The 26,398-nt window shown below is 31.2% G+C and overlaps 1 protein-coding gene across 1 annotated transcript in view; it reads left to right on the top strand.

Annotated features, from left to right (window-relative positions):
* Window positions 1–26,398, top strand: part of LOC118200258 (lamin-like) — a 59,519-nt gene that overhangs the window by 17,729 nt on the left and 15,392 nt on the right. Inside the window, exons 4-7 of the mRNA XM_035372204.2 lie at window positions 5,752–5,922; window positions 15,310–15,435; window positions 19,071–19,291; window positions 22,750–22,960. Of these exons, the coding sequence (XP_035228095.1) occupies window positions 5,752–5,922; window positions 15,310–15,435; window positions 19,071–19,291; window positions 22,750–22,960 (729 nt within the window). The remainder of the gene's footprint in view (window positions 1–5,751; window positions 5,923–15,309; window positions 15,436–19,070; window positions 19,292–22,749; window positions 22,961–26,398) is intronic.

Genomic DNA, 26,398 nt, shown 5'->3' with positions numbered 1-26,398 from the left:
ACCTCAAAGTCACTAACAACCTTTTTTTCTTTGTATGCTTTATGCATGCGCAATTGATGTTCCCCCCATAATAAAACATGTGGAGAGTTCTGATTCTTAATTTCACTTCGGCACTAAATAAAATTCTTAGTTATTGAAGAAACAGTCATTTTAGCATAAATTTATGTGATCAATAATTTGGTTCTGTAGCTGCATATCTGCTTGCATACACCTAAAACCGAAGCATTCTACATAGAAACATCATTGATTTTACACTACTAATATTTTATATCCCTGATGCCAACCTGGTGTAACATTATTATATTTTGTTTTTATCACCGAATGTTTATCAACACATGATAACTTGAATAATGACTCGTACAGCGACGCCTGAATAATTTTTCATAATAGTAATTGAATAGCAAAAATAACCTTTTATATTGACATTACGCTTGGTGATGAACAGTTTTAAGTTGAATGCGCTAAGAAATGCTGATGAGGAAAAATTTAACAAAAATTTCTTTCTATATTCTAAAAACAGATATTTTTAATGATACTCATAGACCAAAAGATCATATTTAGTGCTCTTTGATTTAAGAATAACTGATTTATTACTCACATTAACACAGAACCCGCACCAGAGCTTGTATGGCCACATAGTTAAGGGACGGCAGAATCTGCAGTATGGTTCTAGATCCGGAAAATACCACTACTGATAGTGAAGAACGAGACAAGAGAAGAAGTAAAAGATTTCGATTGATCTGTTAGTTGGAATTCTCAACAGACCAATTATAGGACTTTAACAAAGTAGAACTTTTTAACTGAAAAATCATGTCTGTTTAGAATTAAAGAGAAAGTATTAGCACAAAAATCAGAGCAACTTAAACAACTTACATTGAAAGAAATGTTTAATAAAGTAAACAAATAAATAGTAAACCCTTTTTTTTGTAAATTTTAATACTCTTTAGATCATAAATGCTTCATCGTTTCATAAATCATGATTTAATATTTTTAATTTTTACATGCCATCTTACTTGATTTAAAGGGGTGAACTAATATCCAGAATCGCCAAAGTCCCGACAAGTTCGGATCTCGGACTTTGTACTGTACTTAGAATCATGGCTTCAAATATAATCCAAACACTGTTCACACCAAATCTTTATATAATATCTGTCTATTTTTATCTTTCTTGAAGCAACACACATCATACTGTCTTCTAGGTTCCTTTTTCGTAGGATTTGGTGGTATCTGGCTGACAAAATGCTTGTCTACCAGGCAAATACAGTGCATGTCTGGAATGTTTTGGTAAACAAATTCAAAGCTTTTATGCAAATTCTTTACATTAAAATGGACTCTGTAGAATCATTTAGCATCAAAATAACAACACTATGAAATTAAGGGGGGAAATCTTTGCACATGATTTTCGCAGGAGCCATAGTAGCAAGCAAATTTAAAAACCCTACTCAGATCATGGGAGCGTTACATGGAGGGTTAATAGAATTTCATCTTAGCTACAGGAGTGAAAAATGATGAAAGGGTTCCACCTAAGGAAAAGAACAATGATATTGGTGACATCTATTGACAAAAAGGAAGAGCTACTATAAAACAATTTCTTAAAAAGCTGAAGATGAAAATGGATTTGAATTTAGTGAAGAACTGCAAATATTATGGGTAAGAGAAAAATGGCATGAAAATTGAGATTTTCTTAAGTGTAGCCAGTTTTTTTTTTTTTTTTTTTTGGCTAACTGATGGGGGAGGGGAAGGAATGAGTGCTGAATTTTTACATTCTCTCAAAATGAAAGAATGCTTTTTATTTATGTTCAGATGAAATTTTTTTAACTGCTTGGTCAATAATATGAGGTGACAAAGCCTCTGTTATGTTACTTATATGTATTATTGTAGTATTTTGTAACATTTATGAAGATAGCAAAAATTTATTTAATGCAATCACTGTTTAATACAAAGGCTTTAAAAATGATTTGATTAAGTCACTCCTACAAAATATTAATTTCTGTTGTATATTGATATAGTATAAATTTCTTTTTTATGATACAGTTCATAACTATGAAATTTAAAAGTTTTATGGTGTTTTGAAAATAGATTTTATTTCACATGCTGTGAGTATGACACAATTAACTTTCTGCCAGAAAAAATTTATTCATATTGTATGTCGTATTTTTATTCGTCATGCATTTAGTTGCTGCCCAGAATGCCTGGAATTTTACCCTTCAGAGTATATAATAAATAGTTGTTGGCCAGCAATATTTTTTAACTTGAAATTGTTAATATTATTGAAAATTTTAATATTCTGATTTTTCACCACAGTTATTGGTAACAACAACAAAGAAAAGGTACACCCATTTAAAAGGTTAAACCTTAAATTAAAAAAGAAAAGTGTCTGCCATAAATGTGCTAATCATGATGATTTTACATTGAACTGTTAACAAAATTCATTAGTGAAACATAAATGGCCTGCTGTAGGAAAAAGGGGATGAAGATTATCTATTATTTTCTCATCTGTAGCTGATTGGGTCTTACATTGTCTGTGCCTGTCTAGCCCAATGCTGAAAATCAAATGTCTTTCCTAAACTACTAATTTAAGTTTTTCAGAAGCCTGAAATTTAAGCCATTAACTGCCAAAACTACAAGAAATGTTTCTTTTGTCATGGGTTACAGCCAAAAACATCGCGGAGAAAACAACGCAAGGCAAAAACGTCGTGCTACAAAACATCGTGGGAGAAAACATCGCAGTTCTAAAACATCGTGGTACAAAACATCGTCGTCGAAAATAAAGCAGTTAAAAAACTTTGCAGTTTAAAAACATCGTCGTCGAAAATATCGTGGTAAAAAATAAAGTATCTACAAATCATCGCATGACGATAGCATCGCAGACATGCTTCTTTCAGGCTTTAATAACTGCAAATGGATATTCCCATATTGATTTGTGATCGCAAGATGGAAAGAAGGATAATTTTTACTTTCATACTTTTTATTAACTAATAAATTTTTGCTGAGAAAATAAGAATGAAACTTAAGCATAGAAAATTAATGCAACTTATAGCACTTAGAATTTTAAACTGACATAGTTAACTAACAAAGGCCATTAATAAATCATTTTTATAAAGTTTTTACTGGTAATTTTTCATGAAAAGTATAATCTATAATTTGCATTTAATTTTTTATGCTTAAGTTTCCTTCTTACTTTTTCAGCAAACATTTATTAGTTAATAAAATATGTGAAAATAAAAATTATCCTTCTTTACATACTGCGCTCACAAATCATTATGGGAATATCCATTTACAATAATTAAAACCTGAAAAAAGTATGTCTACGAAGTTATCGTCATGCGATGATTTGTAGATACTTTATTTTTTACCACGATATTTTCAATGACGATGTTTTTATACTGCGAAGTTTTTGAACCGCTTTATTTTCGACTACTATGTTTTGTAGCACGATGTTTTAGAACTGCGATGTTTTCTCTTTGCGATGTTTTCTCTCACGATGTTTTGTAGCACGACATTTTCGCCTTGCGTTGTTTTCTCCGCGACGTTTTCGTCCTCGATGTTATCGGCGGACACCTTTGTTATGAAAATAATAACAAATATTAAATTAAGCATTTATAACATAAATTTACATTGAAAATTTAAAAAAAATGCTCTTGCGTGTAGAAAAAGCGAGTGTTGCATTCGTGCAACGTCAGCCGAATAAGACTACGGATGTTTAGTGAGTAGGATTGTATTCGTGTGATGTTTCTTTTGAGTGGAGCGCAGATTACGTTTTAGCTGTATAACGTTTAATAAATCTACAAATCACTTTACTTGTAATTAATTTAATATTAAAATATACATTGTATTTCTTTTACAAATACAGATTATTTCATTTGAAAGATTCAAGCATGAAAAGCTTGATTACAATCATGATGTAAAGCTACATTACATACTTTGCATCTGTAAACAGTCTGGCTATGGTACTCTTTACAACAAAGTCTTTTGTTATCAACGGACTTTACGATAAAATGTCTACCATCTCCATGCAATGGCTTTTGAATGCCGAATTTACTAGGGCTTCCTGTTGCTGATCTATTTCTGGCTAATTCTACACTCTCAATAGGAGTTTGCAAGAGGAATAATGCATTCTCGCTTCTGAAATCTAAAAATGAAAGAATGCTTTTTTATATATCCAGTAGTAAAAAGTGGTGATATTTAATAAGTTTAGGTACAGTCTCACCTCATATAATTTATCAGTATTGTCAATTTGACTATTGTCAAATGCAAATTCTGCTTCATATTCCTGTACTGCAAATGTGATATCAATTCTCGTACAACAGGAACAGAAATGTCCTTATCAAAAGACCAATACATTTTTTCTTGAGGTAAAGAATGACATCCTGTAAGCAATAACATTCCAATAAATCTTCTCATATAGGCTTCAGATGCAATAAATTCTTTTTTTTTTTTTTTTTTTTCCCTGAGCGTATATATTTGTCTGTTCAACGAGAAGAGAGTAAATGTCTAAACCAAAAAGAAAATCGAAAATCTGTGCAGTAGTTTTACCTTGTGTTTTGTCTTTTATAATTTCTCTTCTATCTCTTTCTTCATGTTCTTCCTGAGACATAACTAACAGTTCCTTTTTTATCCACTTTAAGATTTCAATCTTCTGCTTTTTAAACTTTTTAGTGTGACTATAACTGCTTTTAGAAGGCTGAAACTTACTTATTACGTAAATTTCAACTTCCCCAGCAGTATCATTTGGTAAAATATCATTACCATTATTTAAAACATTGCCATTCCTTTTTTCTTCATCACAAGCCTCTGTAATTTCTGGGGGAACAACCAGTTTCATTCTGGTCATCATTAACATTTTCATTATCTGTTTCTTCATCAAAAAATCTTTGAAGGGCTTCTTCTAATATAAGATACCTCGTTCTAGGCATTTTTAAACAACCAGAACATGAACCAGAACATCGAAAGGAATGAGTGAAAAAGGAGATTAACTACCCGTTTCCTACTGACGTAGCGTTGCGTTAGCACAACACCTGTTTTCCTTTCCTTCCCAACACAAATATAAACATCTGACTGATGTAATGTTCTGATAAACGGTGACCTTGACTAAAAATAGATCACTCATAAAAACGGCGATTCCTTCCTTAAATATTTTCAGCAAAAATACCTGGTCGAAAATTTTGCATGAGTATGAGATTAATTATTATAAACAAAATGATTGTTGAAGGCAAATATTTTTTACAGAAATAATATTCATAATATTTCCTACACAAAATCATCTGCTGGTATAAAATATCTTAGGTAGTTATATTTATATACGCATTTATTTTGACCGTTGCGTCAACGCAACACCAGCGGCTAATGGGTTAATAAAGTGAGCATTTGTGAAGCATGGCATAATTTTTAAATGCCTGGGAGATTAATTCTTAAATTATTAAGCTGATCATAACCGTTTAGCTTTAATTTTTTTGACTAGATTGTTTGAAATGTTGATGACTAGATTGTAATTTTTAAAAACTTAATAATTTTTATATTTAAATTTTTTAAATGTTGAAGAACTTTTAAGTAAAGGTTTTGAAACTGTTATAGCAAACTCTTTGATGTGGTAATCTGCAATTTTCACATAGCTTTTTAATTTTTCTCTTAATTTTTTTCTTTCTCCCTTTCCCTTCTAGTTATAGATGTAACTCTGTTTTTTTGCTAAAAATGGATTATTTGAATAATGAAATCAGTATATAAAGTATTTGAACTGAATATATTTTACAGGAAATTACTGAAACCAGACGCTTGAAAGAGACTGAAATCACTGAGCTTAATACTCAGCTGGCCGAGAATTATGAACAAAAGTTAGCAGATACCTTGAGAGAATTGAGAGAACAATATGAAACCCAAATGCGCATGAATAAAGATGAAATTGAAACTATCTATGAAACTAAGGTAATATTACATCATGTATTATTTGATTAAATTATTCTTGTTTCATGAAAATCAAGTAGCGTTTAAGTAATGAAAGAATCTTTTTATTTTAATCAGCAAACCTTTTTAAAAATACATTTCAGGTCTTTGTAAGAAAAAGGGGACAGAGAATTAGTATTCAAAACTATTTAAGAAATTCAGACTTAATTTTTTTTTTTTTTAGAATAACGAATATGTGGTATTATTTCTTAAATAATCTTAAGTTACCATTACAACCATGACATTAAACATGTCTCAGCTCAATCAGTTTAAAAAAACTGCCCCCAAATTTTTTATTTTTAATCACAGAATTTGAAAGAAAATTTAATTTTTAGGTAAATTATGGGCAGAAAATCATTCATATGTCAAAAATAAAATACAGTACAAAGTCCAAAACCCGGACGTCCATTATCTGGAATGATCTAAAATCTGCACCTCAAAGGCAACTTACTTAACCTCAAAGGCACAAACATTTTTTTTTAATGTTTTACACATGTGCAATTGATTTTTCCTTCCATAATAAAACATGTGGAGATTTTCGCTTAAAAATTCCGATTCTTAATTTCACTTAGGCACTAAATAAAATACCTCGTTATGAAAAAAAAATCATGTAAACATAAATTTGTGGCTCTGTAGCTGAGTATCTGCTTGGCTTGCATCTCAAACGTTCTGTTCCGTTCACCACTGTTTGCTGCGCTTACCGAAACATTCACCTATTTTATATCCCTGACGCCAACCAGGCGAGTCATTATTTATTATATTTTGCTTTCATTACCGCATGTTTTTCAATACATGACAACTTCAGTAATAACTCATGCAGTGATGTCTAAACTTTTTTCTATATTAGTCATTGAATAACAAGAGTATGGCAACCTTTTAAACTAACATTACATTTGGCAATGATTATAGATTTTTAAATGCTGTAAGAAATGTTGATGAGGAAAAATTCAACAAAAATTTCTTTTCATATGCTAAAAATAGATTTTCTTAATGAAACTCATAAGCCAAAAGATTACATTTAGTGCTATTTTACTTAAGAATAACTGATATGTTATTCACCATAAACCCAGAAGTGGCGGCAGATTTTAGGAAAGATGAAGTTTTTGGAATTTGGGGAAGCACCGAGCGGCAAATTAAGGGATGAGAAGTTTTTTATGATGGACTTATTGTCCTCAAATACCTTAATGGGTAGTTTTTGAGTTATTCCAAAATCTTTAAGGAGATCTAATATCCATTTGAGTTCTTGAGCAGTAGTGGCTGCAAAAATAAGCTCGGATTCGGTAGATGATAGGGAAACACAATTTTGTCTCTTTGTGGACCAAAATATTGGACTATTTCCTAAGAAAAATAAATTTCCACCTGTTGATCGTCTGGTGGTTAAATCAGATGCATAGTCAGCATCTGTATAACAGGAAAGTGTTGGTGTGTTATCAGAGTCAATTTTTAGGCAAATGTCCTTCGTAGAGTTGAGGTATACAATCACTCTTTGAACTGCTTTCCAGTCCTTCTCATTTGGAGATTCATTTTTCCTGCTTAATAGATTCACTGCAAAAGTAATGTCTGGTCTGGTTACAGTGGCTATGTATAATAAGGCTCCAATGCCTTGCCTGTACTTCGTATTGTCCACTGGTGGAGAGATGTCCTCTTCCTTTGGATAAGAAGTATCCATCGGTGTATAAGATGGTTTGTGGATATCTGGACAAAATATCTTCTTCAATTTTTCTATTTTTGATTTTTGACTCAACAGAAACTTGTCTTCATCTCTTTTGATGTTGATTCCTAAGCAGTTTCTAATTTGTCCTAAATCTTTTGCTTCAAAGAATTCATTGAGAGATTTGATTAGCCTTTTGATTTTTTCTTCACTTTTGCATGCTATAAGGATATCATCGACATAGACAATAATCATTATCGTGTCATTTCCGTCTTTCTTTAGAAATAAGCATGGGTCTGCTGTACTTTGCAAAAAGTTACTATTCTTTAATACTTCTTCAACTTTTTTATTCCATGCTCTGGCAGCTTGCTTTAATCCATAAATAGCTTTTTTAAGTTTGCAAACCTTCTCTTCTTGTCCAGGTTGAACAGTGCCTTTTGGCTGTTCCATGTATATTTCTTCTTCTAAATTTCCATGCAGAAATGCTGTAGTAACGTCTACATGCCTCACATGCATTTTACCATATGCTGCGACAGCAAGAAAAGTTCTGATAGTTGTATGTCGAACTACTGGTGCAAAGGTATGATCGTAATCAGTTCCAAGTTTTTGACTATAACCTTTAGCAACTAGTCGCGCCTTGTAACGAATGACTGTTCCATCTTCGTTTTCTTTCAGATTGAAAATCTATTGACAGCCAATAGGTTTCGTTCCTACAGGAAGATTAACCAGTTCCCAAGTTTTATTTCGGGATAAGGAATTGATTTCTTCATCAACTGCGAGTAACCACTTTTCCTTTTCTTCGAAATTTAATTTATCTAAGTCTTTAAAATTCTCAGGAATGGTTTTGTGTTTGTTAGGAATCCTAGTCGTTCTGGTGGTATTCCCTTCGTTTTCCTTTCTGATCGTCTTGGCTCTTCTTTGAATACAATTTTGTGTTTTTCTTCAGTTTCTTCATCATCTTCAACATCTTCAACCTTTGGATGAAGAGAAACTTCAACATTTTCATTCGCTGATAATTCTTCAACAAATTTTACACTTCTACTGATAATTATATGGTTTTCACCTGTGTAGATTCTGTACCTCTTTGATCGTTGATCGTAACCGACAAAAATTCCTTCAATTGCTTTCTGGTCTAATTTTTTATGGTTTTCCTTATGTACATATGCATAAGTTGTGCAACCAAATTGTTTCATGTGAGCTAAATTAGTTTTCTTCCGCTCCATAATTCATAGGGAGTCTTATCACAAGCTCTGGTTGTAAGGTGTTGCTCTGGATGTAATTTATAATAATACGATGCAGATTTAAACACAAATAACATATTTATTGAACTACAACTAAAATAATATAAGCGGTAAATACATTAATGTTAACACAAGCACATACAGAAGCTTAATAATAACTAAAGAACAAGAGGATGATGGGATATATTAATATTACGTGATTAACATAGTTGACGTGTTTGACGCCCGTGTGTCTTGGCATTTTTAGGGTTACCAGAAATGAGTTAGAAAACATTTTATTTATTTATTCTCAAATGCTTGATTAATTTACAACACGGTGAAAATTTAGAACTTAGGAAGGCGCTTTGTAGCAGAATTTAGGACCCATAGAGACTGCACCATGCAGTATTTAGCACTGGCCCTAGATAAAGCGTTAAGTATATGTGGGAGTTTATTTATTCAAGACTCAGATTAGTTTTAAGCATGTGCAAGAAATAAACATAGGTATAGTAAATAACTAAACTAATATAATTCAGGCTTAATTCAATACGCAATGGGAGCAAGACAAAATTTAGTGAAACAACTTGGCTTTCGTCGCCAATCTTGTGATACACAGTCTATAATGTATCACAGATGCTATTAAGCTAGGCTAAAATTATCTTTACTGATTCTAAGGCATTTCAGTTAATGTAGTGGACTGCACTGCTCCCTAGTCTTTTAGTTTAATCCAGCTTATTATTTTTTGCAGAATGTTGTTATTACGGCAGTTTTATAAAAACTAAGCTTGAACTTTCAATTATGTCGAAAAGAGTTTCCAATTCTGCAGCTGCCAAAGGATCTACAATGCGAAACCATGTTTTGATGTCCATTAAACAAAACGTGAAATTGCTGAAAAAAATGGAAAAAGCCATATTCATCTCAAAATTATGCGAGGAGTATGGCATTGGAAAGTTAACTGTATATGACATAAGAAGAAAGAAAAAGGAACTTTTTGAATTTTTTGTGGAAGCAACTTAACCAGTTAACTGTAGCTTCCTCGTTTGAGAGTGCACACCGTTTTGTGTCGTCAGAATCGAGCCATGACGAGTATATTCGTCAATCATAGAGTAAGTTGCGCTGGTAAGATATTTGATGAAAAAGATGGGTTTATTTTATAAAATTGAAAATTTTACTACTAATATTTACTTATTTGGTTAACATAAGCATATATTATATACATATCAAACTAAAAACGCATTAAATTTAATTCAACATTATACATACAAAAGTAAGAATTTAAATTCCTGCTGTGGAGTGATATTCAGTGAAACAGGGTACTATACAGAATGAGACTTTGCAAATTGAACAACAGTAACGTGATTCCTTTCTGATCTTACATTTGTAGCAGTGCGAACACCGTCGCGTAGGTTTTTTTTTTTTTATGTTCCGAGTATATAATCCGGAACATGATTCCCGCCTAATTGGCTTATATTAGGTCTAAACGTCTGAGTTTGTGTCGATTTATTTCTTTCAATTGGATACATCACAAAAGTGTCTTCAATAAATTTGAGCAAAACGTTCCATTATTTTTTTATATAATATGAATGCATTCAGACACATAATGTCTAAAAAATGGAGATATATGTTTTTGTAGTACTTTTTGAGTTGTTTTCTTGTTGTGAAGTACGTTACGATAATTCCATCGCTCATATCCACTCCATCTATTTTTTTATTATAATCAATCACTAGCTCCAGTTTCTTTGTTATTATTTTTCCTTTCTCTGTTTCTATTACATTGTCATTATGTACAGTACTTACTAAATAAACCTCCCTCTTATCTTTTCATTTCATTTCGTTATATGCATGACGAGTATACTCGTCAATATACAAAATCGTGCCGCTTCTGCACGATGAGTATACTCATCAATCAAATTAACTGGTTGAACAGCTTACATTGAAAGAAATGTTAAATAAAGTAAACAAATAAATATTAAGCTTTTTTTTTTTTTTTTTTTTTTTTTTTTTTGTAAACTTTGGTACCGTTTAGATCATAATTGTTCTTTATTTCATAAATTAAGATTTCATATTTTTAATTGTATAATTTCTGCATGCCATCTTACCAGATTTAAATTGATGATCTAATATCAGTAAGAGCACTAATGCATACAATGCCCTGTCATTTATCAGGTTAGAATTTACAAAAAATATTTGGATCAATCAGAAGAGGATAAAAGTACTTATTTTATTTTAATGATAACACTTTATACAATGGAAATGGAACTGTTACATTAAAAAATTAGCAAATATATCAGCATTTATTTATTGTAGAATCTCGGAAATTCATCATCACTGCTGCTAAAATCATATATACAATTATTATTACTTTGCTTGTCACTTTTAGTGGATTTGTCACTTTTTTATGCACGATAAAATCATCACTTTCATCTAGCATATTACTGCTAATTCAATCCTTTTTTTTTAAACATTTTATGATATTCTCACTTTTAACTATCTGCAGTCAGTATGCAATGCTGAGTTTGTGCAATTCTCTAATGTTTTTTAAGTGAAAATAGATCAATGTGTACATGGTCACCGAGTTTGTGCAATTCTTCGACTTTTTATTTTGGTTTTGTTTAACTGCCATCTTGAAATTATGCTGCTGGCCAGTTGCCAATGTTTGCCAAGGGGAACCCTTAAATATATTTTTACTAACACAGGCTAAATTTATTGCCCATTTTGGAGATATAAAGTGCATCTTATAGATTGGAAAATATGGTATTTATAGAAATAAAAAATTCCCTCTGTAATGTTGGCTTTTTGCACATATGTGGGTAAGTTTTTTTTTACATAAATACCCCTTATGTTCCCTTTTTTAACACATGCAGTTAGTAATAAACATTGTACGTAGTCTTGCATTTAATATTTGTTACATATCTGGAAATTTGAGCTGTAACTTATGGTTTATTTTAAAACAAAGAACAGTGCCAGAAGGAAATTTCTTGGTGTATTTTAAAATGAGGAAGAATTAAAATTAAAACTTGAAAATTACATTGATATAACCTGAAAGCTATTTTATATGCTTTTAGTAATAATGTAATAACAGTTTATTCGTTTGTAATAAAATTTTATGAAGTGAAACATTTTACAAATGCAACACTATGTATCTGTGAGAAAGCAGATGTTTCACTATGAAGTCAGTAGCAAAATAGGGGGTTGGAACTTCCTGCAAGTTTGTTCTTACAGTCAGGTAAAACTATATAGAAGCAGAAGTAAACTAGAATAAGTAATTCAGGATATTCAAAAATTAAGCTTTGGAAACGAGATGTCTGTACCACATACGGGTGACTCAGACTGCATGAAAAAGGGTTGCCAGTATATGGGCAAAACTGTTAAGTGGTTAAATGTTATTACTCTGAACAGCAATTTAACTTTAGAATAACGCTTTTGTATTGTTTTACTATTTAAGGTATTTATATATTATCCCATTGATTGAGAAAGTTGGTTACCATTGAAATATAAAGTTGGTGAGAAACCACCAAAGTTACACCAGTAGCTCTTGTGGACGTCTGAAGGAACTGATGTTTTTTTTTATTTAATAACAATCATCCAAGTATTTGAAACATTTCGTTTTTTTAACTTAGTAAAAAAAGCTTCCGCTAATTTTTTACTATTTTGTTAGGTCTTCCGATTTTTCCGGAAGCTCTATTAGAATTCTAGGAGTACAAACTTCCCACAGGTAATTGTTCCAATCTATGACTGTTTTGTTAGCTGTATTCTATCCATATACACTTTTTGATGAAATTGAATATGTGTATAGCTCATACACAGATAATAAAATGATTAAAAAAATCAAGGTTACAGTACCTGTTCACGGCTCACAATCACCCATTGAGTGTTCAAATTAGTTGTTGGTCGAACCGCCCCTGGCAGCAATGCATGCTTGAATTCGTCGAGGCAAGGAGTAGTAGAGGTTCTTAATGTAATCCTGTGACACATTCTGCGAGGCGTTCATCAGTTGTCACTCCAGATCTGGGATATTTTGTGTTGCCCGAATCTGGCAGCCTACTATATCCCAGATATGCTCGATTGGTGAAAGGTCTGGTGACCTTGCTGACCAAGGAAGAGTATCAACCACATGGAGACAGTCCAGAGATATGCAAGCGGTATGAGGCCTGGCATTATCTTGCTGCTCAGTATGATCACCCAGATTCACACAACCCTACAATGTGACCACATTCAAAGTCATTTAGTTGTCTGTAAGGTTTTCGATGTCGTCGTAATGGCATCTTTAGTTGCTTCTTTAGATAAATTTTCCGCCTCTGTTACTGGTTTTATACTTTGCGAATTACGCACTACAAATGTGCGCTATGATCACAATTCCTGCTCATTTATCTTGAAACTTTGATTATTTGAGTGTTCTATCAAGAAGTTTTTGCATACCAAATTTTGTCACGATCGCAAAAGTCCTTAGTGCTTCAATTTTTTTGCAAAAGAGTGTATATCCTGACCATATCCTGTCCATAAATACATCATTTTTTTTTTTTTACTTTAGGATTTCATAACTTTGAACACTTGCTGTTTTGTAGAAGGCAGGTCCCAAATTTTGATCATTCTTTCAAAATGCAAGAAAAAATGCATCAATAGCAATTACTTTTTATCCTTATTCATGAAATTATAGGGTGACTCATTGAGAATTAATTGAGGTTGCATCAGATGAAAGTGCAAATGTTGTGAGTCTGCTATTACATCACGCTGATTTGTCTAAATTTGCTGCTTGGTGACAGTTTCATGGCCAATGAAATAACACACTATTTATCCTGTAAAATACCCTATTTAATTTTGATATCTCTTTTTCCCTTTGCATTTCTTAATGAGAAATTTGTCTTTTTTTTAATATCATTTTTGTTTGAATGTAATGGAAGTGAGAATAGGTAATTATGTCCAGATTTATTAGCAAACATATTTTATAAATATAAACGATCTTGGAGAAAAATTTTAATTTTGACAGAAAAATTCAGTATTGTATAAACTGCTCATACTACTTTAGCTTGCAGAAGTTGTAGTTATAAATTGCATGTGCTTGTAAATATCTAAAATAGAATGCTATGTCATCAGTAAATCTAATTACTGATTGATGATACTATGTTTATCTTATTGAATGCATTTGAATTCTTTTATACTTGATTGTTCATTCATTATGCTTTGTTATAATAGTAGATAATAAATTTTGTTAAAGTACAAATTCTGCATGTATTTCAGAATTTTTCTTAACCATGTAAAATTTTCTTTAGTATTTTGCTAAACTTGTAACAGCCATGCTTATTTCATAATAGTAAATTAAAAATTTTTACACTGCAGCATTCTTGTCAGCTTCCATCACAATAATTTCTTTAAGTAAGAGCTTTAAGCAAATATAAGTTACATTGAGAGTAAATTTAAATATTGCAGTTTCTTAACTGTTCCAGTTTGAGGAAGTGTTGATTGCTTTCTGGAAGTTTCTGTTTGTGGACCACCGCTTAGAGGGCTTTCGTACTTGAGTAGAAAGTGAAATTGGAGAAATGTAATACTTCCAAGTATTTAGTGGATTTTAGCACTTAGAATTTAGTTGTTAATTCTTTTTAACTTCTTTATTCTTGTGCTGGTCATAACTTGCCTGGACACTTTGGTTAGAATGTTAGATTGAAGCAGTGTCCTTCAGACTATATTCCACAAAATCCTGAAGCTTCATGCATCTACTATAGTGGCTCTGAAAGTCTGAATCAGAATTTTGTGTTAAATCTACATGCTTTTAAAAGGAATTTTTTAATACTGTGTGGTCCCTGAAGCTAAACATTTAAAATATTTAATTAAATTATATTTTTATTTCTTATTGTGTTAACCTTTTGGTGATTATCAACGAGCTTGGCTTTTATTCCAATTGCATACTGCAATGGGCACAAACAAAACCATTTTGCATTAAAAATTTATGAGTGATATCGCATATATTTGGGGACTAAAAATTTATGACTGATATCGCATATATTTTGACAGTTATCGCATATATTTGGGAAGAAAGAATTGCTTTATCTAGTGACTGTCAAAGGGTTAATATAGTATATTCTGTTAAAAAACTAATAACTATACTTACAAAAACTTTGTTCAAATTATTCGTTTAAAATTATAACATAATATTGATTTTCTTCCCATTTTCTTTATAAAGAGTGGGTAACATTGATGTATTTTAAATGCTTTTTTGACATTTGCTTTTTTTTTGAAGATGATAAGGAGTCCATGAAAACAGAGTGTAGTTTTATGGTTACCATGAAATATACAAAATCTGAGAATTGTTAGGTTAAAATCTTGGTTGTTAGTTTAAAATCAAGTTAATCTAAATTTAGAGAAATAAACTTTCTAAATTGTTTATTTTGTAACTATTATAAAAAAAGAAAACCTACTGTTTTGTACATTAAAAAAATAATAAATAAATAAATGATGTTTTGTTTTCAAACAGTCCTAATTCTTATTTATGTTTGTTTGTAGATAGCAGATTTACAAAAGAAGTTGGAAAGGAGTGCAGATTTCTCTTCTTCCTATCGAGATGAATTGCGAACTCTGAAGAGCAAAGTGGATAGTCTTAGTTCAAAGAATGCAAACCTAGAGAATACGGTAATAGTTTTTTGTAATAAAATATGTATTTTTATTGTAAGTTTTATTGTTTTGAGCACAGATTTTGCTTTTAAGTAAAAGGTCTATGCATGAAATAGACTTATAAAATAGACATGCACAAAGTCTATGAGCAAAATAGGCTTACAAAATAAACTAAGTCTTTTGCACATTTATGTAAGAAAGAACTTTCCAATATTATATTCCCAGTTTTATGAAGAATGTGTGCAGAAAAACATACACATTGTTATTGGATATATAAACAATATGTATAAAAGAGCATTGTCATTGGGAGTAAAATGCATCCAGAGAAAAATATATGAAGCAATAATCAAATAATTAATTTTTATTTAAGTTGAAACCAAATGTGGCCATTAGAAATTAAATCTACAGGCCTTCTTGATTTAGAAAAACATTCTAATGAACAAAAATGCACATCAAATATACACATGGCACACAAAATACAAATATATAAGATACTAAATAGCTGACATCTTACATCTGGTTTTGAATTTTTAATTCCTGTTGCCAACTCTAAAAAAGCATTCCTGATAACTCTAAGTATAATCAAACTATATATTAGTTTGATTTTTTGCTAAGCCAATTATTTAATTTTTTGTGATTCTTCATCTTGACGATTCTGTCGGCCCTACCGATATGGCTTATTCTAAGAACTGGAAAATGACTTCACACAACAGAAATAGGGAACTCTTTGCTGGCTTCTTCAGCATATCATTCATTCATATAATCACCATCTCATTGTCATTATTATTCATATAATCTATCTTAATAGTCATCGTCCTTCATACAGTCTCTAGCTTCACTGTCATTAGTACAGTCAAAAGTTGTTAATCCGGACTCATCGGGACTTCAGCTATTCCGGATTATCGATCATCAGTTTAAATCTGGTAAGATGGCATGCAGAAATTATAAAATTAAAAATATGAAACCATAATTTATGAAATAAAGGACAATTATGATCTAAAGGGTATCAAAATTTACAAAAAAAAAAGCTTAATATTTATCTGTTTATTTTATTAAACATTTCTTTCAATGTAAGTTGTTTAAGTTGCTTCGTTTTATGTGATAATACTTTCTCTTTAATTCTATAAACAGACATAATTTCTTGTTCAGTTACAAAGTTCCGCTGTTCAAGTCCTATAATTGCTGTGTCGAGAATACCGACTAATTTGTCCATCGAAATTTTTTCGTTTTCAATAACCTCTGTGTAACTTTCTTCACTATCAGAAGCGAATTATAATGACGAGGACTTGGATTTAAATCATATCAAAGAAGACGGAGTACATCGAGATGAAATACTACATTTAGTAAGGAATTATAAGCCAAATAAAATAAAAACATCTGCCCTGAAGATAAGGATAGTGCTGACAGATCAACTTCCAATTCATTGCACGCCGCAGCGTTTCCCCCCTCCCTCCACCGCAGAGCAGCGTGAAATTGATAAACAGATTTCGGAATGGTTAGAGAAAAAAAAGGATAGGCCTTTATCCATTTTTTGCAGCAATTCCACTTTTAGCTTAATGGACTTCGAAACGTACTTTCACTTTGTAGATCCTTTAGATATTAGTAAATATATATCGGAAATTCTATTTGACGTAATCGAAAGTTCAAGCTTACTTTTATAAAATTGCTCTAACAGTCTGCAAAAAATAATAAGCCGTATCCAATTCAAAGATTAAGGAAAAACGCAAACTGCAACATTAACTGAATTAGATAATTTTAACTTAGCTTATACCGTTCGTTATACATTAAACGTGCATGTGTAAACGTAAATTTGCGCATGTGCACACGCATATTCGCAGCCGTAAAGGTCTTCTGCGCCAACGCGATGCATATGCAGAAAGTTTGTAGCTTTGAGGTCCGGATTATAGATCATTCCGAATTATGGGTGTCCGAATTAACGACTTTTGACTGTACCAATACCACCTTGATCTTTATTGTTATGATCCATATTTCAGCTCAAAATGGGACATATATTGTACCTATGATATCAAGTCTTTACATTTCAGAACCATTTTAAAAACTTTTATTTCAGAACAATCTACATCTTTATGCTTCACAGTACTTAAGAATAATTTACATCCATATGTTTTGTGGTTTCAATATTTTTTGACATCTGTAGAATTTTCTATATTAACCATATCCACTAAAATTATGTTATTGCTTCTTAATGTTAATCACCTTCTTTGAACACAACAACAGGGTATAAAGTTTTAATAGTTCTTGTAGAATATAAACATTACTAATTTTTCGCTGTTTGAATATCTTCTATTTTAAAAGTTTACATCCATATGTTTTGTGGTTTCAATATTTTTTTACATCTGTAGAATTTTCTATATTAACCATATCCACTAAAATTCTGTTATTGATTCTTAATGTTAATCACCTTCTTTGAACACAACAACAGGGTATAAAGTTTTAATAGTTCTTGTAGAATATAAACATTACTAATTTTTCGCTGTTTGAATATCTTCTATTTTAAGAGATATTTTAATAAGTCAATGGATAAAACATACTTAATAAAAAGTTTACATCCATATGTTTTGTGGTTTCAATATTTTTTGACATCTGTAGAATTTTCTATATTAACCATATCCACTAAAATTCTGTTATTGATTCTTAATGTTAATCACCTTCTTTGAACACAACAACAGGGTATAAAGTTTTAATAGTTCTTGTAGAATATAAACATTACTAATTTTTCGCTGTTTGAATATCTTCTATTTTAAAAGTTTACATCCATATGTTTTGTGGTTTCAATATTTTTTGACATCTGTAGAATTTTCTATATTAACCATATTTACTAAAATTATGTTATTGCTTCTTAATGTTAATCACCTTCTTTGAACACAACAACAGGGTATAAAGTTTTAGTTCTTGTAGAATATAAACATTACTAATTTTTCGCTGTTTGAATATCTTCTATTTTAAGAGATATTTTAATAAGTCAATGGATAAAACATACTTAATAAAAAGTTTACATCCATATGTTTTGTGGTTTCAATATTTTTTGACATCTGTAGAATTTTCTATATTAACCATATCCACTAAAATTATGTTATTGCTTCTTAATGTTAATCACCTTCTTTGAACACAACAACAGGGTATAAAGTTTTAATAGTTCTTGTAGAATATAAACATTACTAATTTTTCGCTGTTTGAATATCTTCTATTTTAAGAGATATTTTAATAAGTCAATGGATAAAACATACTTAATAAAAAGTTTACATCCATATGTTTTGTGGTTTCAATATTTTTTGACATCTGTAGAATTTTCTATATTAATCATATCCACTAAAATTATGTTATTGCTTCTTAACGTTAATCACCTTCTTTGAACACAACAACAGGGTATAAAGTTTTAATAGTTCTTGCAGAATATAAACATTACTAATTTTTCGCTGTTTGAATATCTTCTATTTTAAGAGATATTTTAATAAGTCAATGGATAAAACATACTTAATAAAAAGTTTACCTTCTTTTTTTAATTTATTCAAACATTTGCTTTTAGTTGCATAAAATAAATCAATCTGTTGCTAACTTTTATGTTATTATTGTAGTTTCAATTTCACATATAAATAAGGATTTCCTAAATTACGCTTTTCTTTTTATTTTAGAATACATCACTATTAAATCGAATCAAAGATTTGGAAAAAATGTTAGAACAAGAGAGGGAGTGGCATAGTGAAGCTTTGCATGCAAAAGATGAAGAGCTACGCAGCTTACGAGATGAAATAGAGCGTCAACTTTCTGAATACCGAGACTTATTGGATATAAAAGTAGCTCTAGATTTAGAAATAGCTGCCTACAGGAAACTTCTTGAAGGTGAAGAAACTAGGTAAGCTTTTAATAAGTAGATGTAAAAGTAATTTATTTAAATGATGAAAAAGAAGGAGAAAGATTTAAATGAAACTAAAGTGACAATATCTTTCTTTCACTGTTTTGAAATTAGTATCATAAAAATATATTGATACTAGGTATTTCATTACAATTTTTAATTAGAAGACTTTAAATTGGATAAAATGCTTTTGTGAATTCTGATCAGGAGGACTCTATTTAGAAATTCATTTAGCTAGCTTGCTTCTTGTTCTTTCTAAGGCCAAAAGAATTAAGCATGGTAGAAGAGACATACACCAATGTAAAATATAAAATGGAGGCAGTATTTTGCCTTAAATTGGCATAATGGTATATAAACTTATATAGCTTAAGGTATTTAGTGCCTAATGTTTATATAGTAGAACATCAGGAACATGCACTACTTAAAATGATAGATAGCATGAATAATAAAAGTTTTGCAGATTTCAGGTCAGCTCTTGAAAGAAAAATTAGGTAATTTAAAGGGAAAAAAAACCAAATAAATGCAGACAAAGAAAACACATAAAAGCATTTGATTTCTTTAGAGTTAATAAATAAGAGGCATACGAAAAGAAAATAGGGATGAAAACAAATAAGAGTCAGGAACATCGAGCAAAAGTTCAGGTAAGACCTTTTGTAGTAAGATGCTGTACATGTGGCCAGTTAAATGACTGGGTAGAATGTGCGGTCCTATTAAATTATTGTACACAACTCCTGCCCAAAATATTAATGAAAAACCTTTCTTAGGAGGCGTGTGTTATTGTGCCATGTGGGTTATCATGAGCGCACAGGTGAAAATTATGAATGTTAAACATACCCGACCATGTAAAGGTAGACTCATCATTGAATAAAATATATTTTTTTTAACTCCTTTTTAAACATTTGTTTTATAATTGTTTGTTTTGAAACTTTAAAGTACTATTGTTAATTTGTCTACATCATCATCATGAGAACATTATTTCACTGGATTTATAACAATAGTGATCTTTAAAACAGAAGTTCAACTGAATTTGTCTTCCAATCCACAGTATTATTATTCCAAATTATTAGCTTTTAGATAATCTTTTTATTCATTCTCCATATAAAGAAGCTGTTGTTTAGCTTTAGCCTTTAATGGATTGTAACTCCAGAAAATTCGTGGCTTATATACTTTTCTACAAAGAGAACATATGGCCATATATTATGTCAAATATTTAGCAGGGTAGACTTGGAAACAGAAATTTTGTTTCTAAAGTGCTGGTTTCACAATTTTTTTACTGTAGATTTTGGTGCTTTCATCTAAAATAGATTTCAGCCATTGGTAGATTTTGGTCTTTTAGTGTTGTTTTAAATTAAGAAGTCTAAAATATGACAGAATTTGTCTAATGTTTAGATCAAAAGTATTGGTTTTCTTTATTTGATACAGTATATGTATTATTTTTGCTGTTCAATTCCTCAAATGCTACTGGCTGTTGATTAAGCCATTATAATTTAAATTCAAGGAATTTAAACTGTGTACTTCAAATTAAATCAAAGATATTAGCAATAATAATTATGTGTTTTGTTAACATAAATATGGTACTATTTTTATTAATACAGTCAAAAGTCGTTAATCCGGACTCGTCGGGACTTCGGCGATTCCGGATTATCGATCATCAGTTTAAATCTGGTAAGCTGGCATGCAGAAATTATAAAATTAAAAATATGAAACCGTAATTTATGAAATAAAGAACAATTATGATCTAAAGGGTATCAAAATTTACAAAAAAAAAAAAAAAAGCTTAATATTTATTTGTTTATTAAACATTTCTTTCAATGTAAGTTGTTTAAGTTGCTTCATTTTATGTGATAATACTTTCTCTTTAATTCTATAAACAGACATAATTTCTTGTTCAGTTACAAAGTTACGCTGTTGAAGTCCTATAATTTCTGTGTCGAAAATACTGACTAATTTGTCAATCGAAATTTTTTCGTTTTCGATAACCTCTGTGTCACTTTCTTCACTATCGGAAGCGAATTATAATGACTAGGAATTTGATTTAAATCATATCAAAGACGGAGTACATCCAGATAAAATACTACATTTAGTAAGGAATTATAAGCCAAATAAAATAAAAATATCTGCCCTGAAGATAAGGATAGTGATGACAGATCAACTTCCAATTCATCCCCCGCCGCAGAGCAGCATGAAATTGATAAACAGATTTTGGAATGGTTAGATAAACAAAGGATTATGCCTTTATCCATTTTTTGCAGCAATTCCACTTTTTGTTTAATGGACTTTGAAACACACTTTCACTTTGTAGATCCTTTAGATATTAGTAAATATATATTGGAAATTCTATTTGACATAATCGAAAGTTCAAGCTTACTTTTAAAAAATTGCTCTAACAGTCTGCAAAAAATAATAAGCCGGATCCAATTCGAAGATTAAGGAACAACGCAATCTGCAACATTAACTGAATTAGATAATTTTAGCTTATACCGTCCATTATACATTAAACGCGCATGCGTAAACGTATTATGCGCATGCGCACACGCATATTCGCAGCCGTAAAGGTCTTCTGCGTCAACGCAATGCATGTGCAGAAATTTTGTAGCTTTGAGGTCCGGATTATAGATCACCGGATTATGGGTGTCCGAATGAACGACTTTTGACTGTATATATCTTATGCTAAGAGAAAGTGAAAACTTGGTTATTAATACCAAGCATGCATAAATATGAAATTTCTGTTTTAAGTTATTCTGTGAAGAATTTCTTTACTATTTTGGATGGCTGTATCATGTACTGTTATTAAGTTATATGTATTGCATTTGATAGGCTGGCCTTTTTTTCTCACCTTCTTGATCCAGTTCCTTTAGAAAAAGCTTTTGCAATGGCATGTTACAAATAGCTGTAACATGCTTCTTGGATATGCTATTGTCTAAAACTAGAATAAACTGTAATGATTGTGATGAAATTTAATGTTAATAGAAGCCTCTGTCTCTCTATATATTTCTAATTTTGTTCAACTGGTAATAAACTTGTTATTTTTCTTTGTGTACCATTTTATGTTCCAAAAAAGCAGAAACAAATGGAGCTTTTAAAATTGAAAGTGGTTTTAAGTTTTTATTCAAAAGTAAAGATTTAGTTTCATGAGTTGGCAGCAATAGATGTTATGTGCATTTAAGGTAACTTTTTTTTTTTTTTTTTTCTGTGAGTGTCTTAATATTTTATGTTATGTGTTTTTATGTTTTATGTTAACTTTTTATGTGTCTCAATATTTGAAACTTTATAACTGTTTTGTGTTTTAACAGAAGAAAATATGTGATGTAATGTGAAAAAAATGTTTGTGAAATTGATTAAATAAAGAATTGAAGATGTGTTCAAATATTTTTAAAATCAAGATTGAAGTCTGTAAAATATTTCTCATAAAATAGTTCTTGCATGAAAAAGTTGCAACTCAAAATTTATTTTAACAGACTTAACATTAGTCCTGTAAGTTCCCGTGCCAGTAGTCCTCAGCCTTCCAGATCCACACCACTGAGATCGCACAAACGGCGGCGAATTTTGACCGACTCAGAGAGAACAAGCTTAGGCACCCAAGTATCAGCAAAATCTTCTGGAGATATCGATATTTCTGACCATGACTTGAAGGGGAAATACGTAAAGATTCACAATAAAGGAAAACAGGTAATATATTAAATGTGTCTTGGGATTATTTATATTTATTTCTGTATGATGACAAAAGTTACCTTTGATGTTAAAAAAAATGGATAGTGTAGTATTCTACATATATTTAAGAAATAAGGTTTAATTTCTGCATTTAAAAGTACCAAAGGCCTCTGGAGGACTGCATTGGGAAACTGTAATGACCTGAAAAAATGAAGAGAATAGTATTAAATAATTATCATTTCAATTCAGTAAAAAACAGATCATTCAAAATTCTAGATAAGCAAATGAAGAAAGGTTGCTTACCTTTATGATCCGCGTTCTTCAATTCTGGTCCGCCACTTTTGTAGACTCTGATTTGGTTTCAAACTCATCTAAAATTGGCACTATTTTGTATGAATCACTTTATCTGACATTTCACACAAAAGAGGAACAATTTCTAAATCATTACAACATCAAAAAACACTTCTAACTGCTTAGAATCATTGTTATACATATCTAAAAGCGTCATTGTTGCCAGTTCTCAAAAACAAACTTTCTTTTTTGATTCTCGTCGGTCTGGAGGCTCAATCTGTTCCCCAAGAGTGGAGCTTGCGTTGTTTGCGACACACTCCCCCCCACCCCGATGAGTTTCACCAAGTTGAAACTCAGCCACAGTCTGGTTGAAAGTTCATGAGGTTTAATCGTTCAGTGGTTCGAATCACTTGTCCACATCTAGTTGTTTTGAGGGGATTCTGATTGAGTTCATCTGACTGATCTTTGCCAGTGGCACGAAAATCTCTAGATCCAATAGAAGTTGTAGGCTCATGACACATTTTTTAATCAGAATGCTTCTTTCTCAAACAGTCTCCTATATTATCCATTTGTAAATGGACTTTCAACGTATAAATTCGTTGTAGGGGGTCGAAGGATTTCGCCGCTTTTGGTTAGTAATTTTACTAAACGAATTACGCCATTATTTCCTGGGATAAGTGCTATAATTTTTCCTAGAGGACACTTAATTCTTTTCTCAGGTGTTTCTATGAACACAATATCTCCAACTGAGAGTTTTAACATATTTCTCTGTTTTTAAAATATGGTTTTTCAGTTGTCCTAAGTATTCAGTTCTGAACTGTTTTCGTAGATCTTCTCTGACCTTCATCTGGTATACATAGCTTTTTTGTAAGTATTTGGCATCAATAATGTCTAGATTTGGAACTCCACTTTCTTTTAGATCACGAAAAAACATTGCAGGTGTCAAGGGTTCCAGTTCCAAGGCCTCGAAAATATAAGTTAATGGTCTGCAATTTAAGATATTTTCGCAATCACAGAGGATCGTAGAGAGTTCTTCATATTTCAGTGAGGCATTACCTAAAACTTTTCTGAGAATGTTTTTCATCAGGCCAATCATTCTTTCCCAAAATCCACTGCACCAGGGAGAAGCTGGTGGGATAAATTTCCATTTAATGCGGTTGACAACATGATTCTTAATAATTTTATCCCAGTCAATCATTTTTAAGAGCGAATTTGTACCAATAAAATTACTACCGTTATCAGTGTAGACAATTTCAGGTCTTCCTCTGCGTGCTATAAAATGTCGGAAAGCCAATAAAAAGTTATCTGTTGACAAAGGCGTTAAAAGTTCAAGATGAATTGCCCTGTATATGGCACATGTAAATAAAACGATCCACGTTTTCGATCCATTTTTTTAAAAACAAAGGGTCAGCTAAGTCGATACCTGTCACTTCGAAAACAGAAGAATCTTTAACATGGTCTTTTGGCAAAGGTGGGAATTGTCCCGTGGTGGGCCTCGAATCAAATCTTCTACATTTAGTGCAGTTTTTCAACACATTACGAATAGTTTTACGACTTTTCAAAATCCAGAAATTTTCTCATAGCAAGTCTGAGTTCCGCAATGCATTTGTTGTTCATGTTTTTCCATAATCAGTTTAGAGACAACTGGATGTTCAGGAGGTAGGATTACAGGTGTTCTAAAATTTTCGAAGTCTTGTCTCATTAATATTCTTGACTTTACTCTTAAAAGACCAGATGAATCAACAAATGGTTTTAAATGTCATAAGCGTTTATCCTTTTCTGTTTTAAAGGAGACCCTTTGCACAATTTTCCAAACAAGGACTTCAGCTGCATTCAATTCTTCGATTTCTAAGTTCTTTGACATTGTTCTATTTTTATCTCTGCAGTTGTCAATATACCTTTTTATCCAGGCCGTAACTCTAATTATTTTCTCAAAAGACGAATTTCCTGAGAAATGCGAAAATTCTTCATCTACATTTGTTAACGAGAATACAACTGTTTTTCTTCTTTCTCGATCAATCATATCTTTATCAGGAGAAATATCACAAGTAGGCCAACAGTCTGGATTCAACTTCAACCATGCTGGACCTTCATGCCATCTTTTGGCTTTAATAGTTTCAACAGAACATCCTCTTGACGGAATATCCGCAGGATTCAAGTTGCCAGGAACATAAGTCCATGCATCAGGATTAGTAAGAGCTCGTATTTCTTTCACTCTATCTATAACAAATACACTCCAATTTTCTTCATTCTTAATCCAGTACAATGTGTTCCTTGAATCTGTCCAATAAAACGTAGGTATATTTTCTTCCTTCAAATCTTGTTTTATAGATTTCATTAATCTTGAGCCAGCAACACAAGCTAATAATTCTAGTCTACTAATTGATATGGGTTTTAGAGGAGCAACTCTAGACCGTGCTTGAACTAAATGACAAGAAATTTCATTTTCATTTCTTAAATAAACGCAGGTTGCATATGCCATTCAGGATGCATCTCAAAATATATGAAAGGATAATTTCAATTCAAAATCAGTATTAAGCATCATCTGTCGGGGGAATTTTTATTTCTGTTAAACGATTTGCATCATTTTTCCATTTCGTGTATTTCCTTTGAATTTCTTCAGGAAGAGCTTCATCACAAGTTACTTTTAATTCCCAGCAGTTTTGTAACAGAATTTTAGGAATTAAAATTATAGGGCAGGTGAATCCAATGGGGTCAAGTTTTATGAATTTCAGACAAAATTGTTCTTTTAGTAATATGTTTATTTTTCGATTCATTTCCTTAATATCACAACTTAATGTATCATCATGCAAATCCCAAAGAAGTCCCAAATGTTGACCGTTTTAGCTTCACAAGGATCATCGAAAAACTCATTCTCATTTAATTTATCAGGCTTCGACTGTTCTAAAATGGGTTCAACAACAAATGCATCCTTTTCATTTTGAGGATAGTTATATGCCCACTCTTGTAATTCAAATTTAGCACTTGCCAAAATTTCAGTGGCATCATTTTTTAACTTCTTCAATTCTGATTCATCCTTCACACTTGTAGCTAAATTATCAACGTACCAGGATTCTACTAATTTATTAGCACTCTCACGATAATTTTCTGGTACTTCATTCATTAATTTCGTTAGTGTTGCATTTAAGAGAAATGGACTGCTGG

The sequence above is a fragment of the Stegodyphus dumicola genome, chromosome 3 (genome assembly GCF_044657685.1).
Source record: "Stegodyphus dumicola isolate Sdum_Otavi_A_Nest chromosome 3, ASM4465768v1".
NCBI classification, from domain to species: Eukaryota; Metazoa; Arthropoda; class Arachnida; order Araneae; family Eresidae; genus Stegodyphus; species Stegodyphus dumicola.
This window is presented reverse-complemented; position numbering and strand designations above follow the sequence as displayed.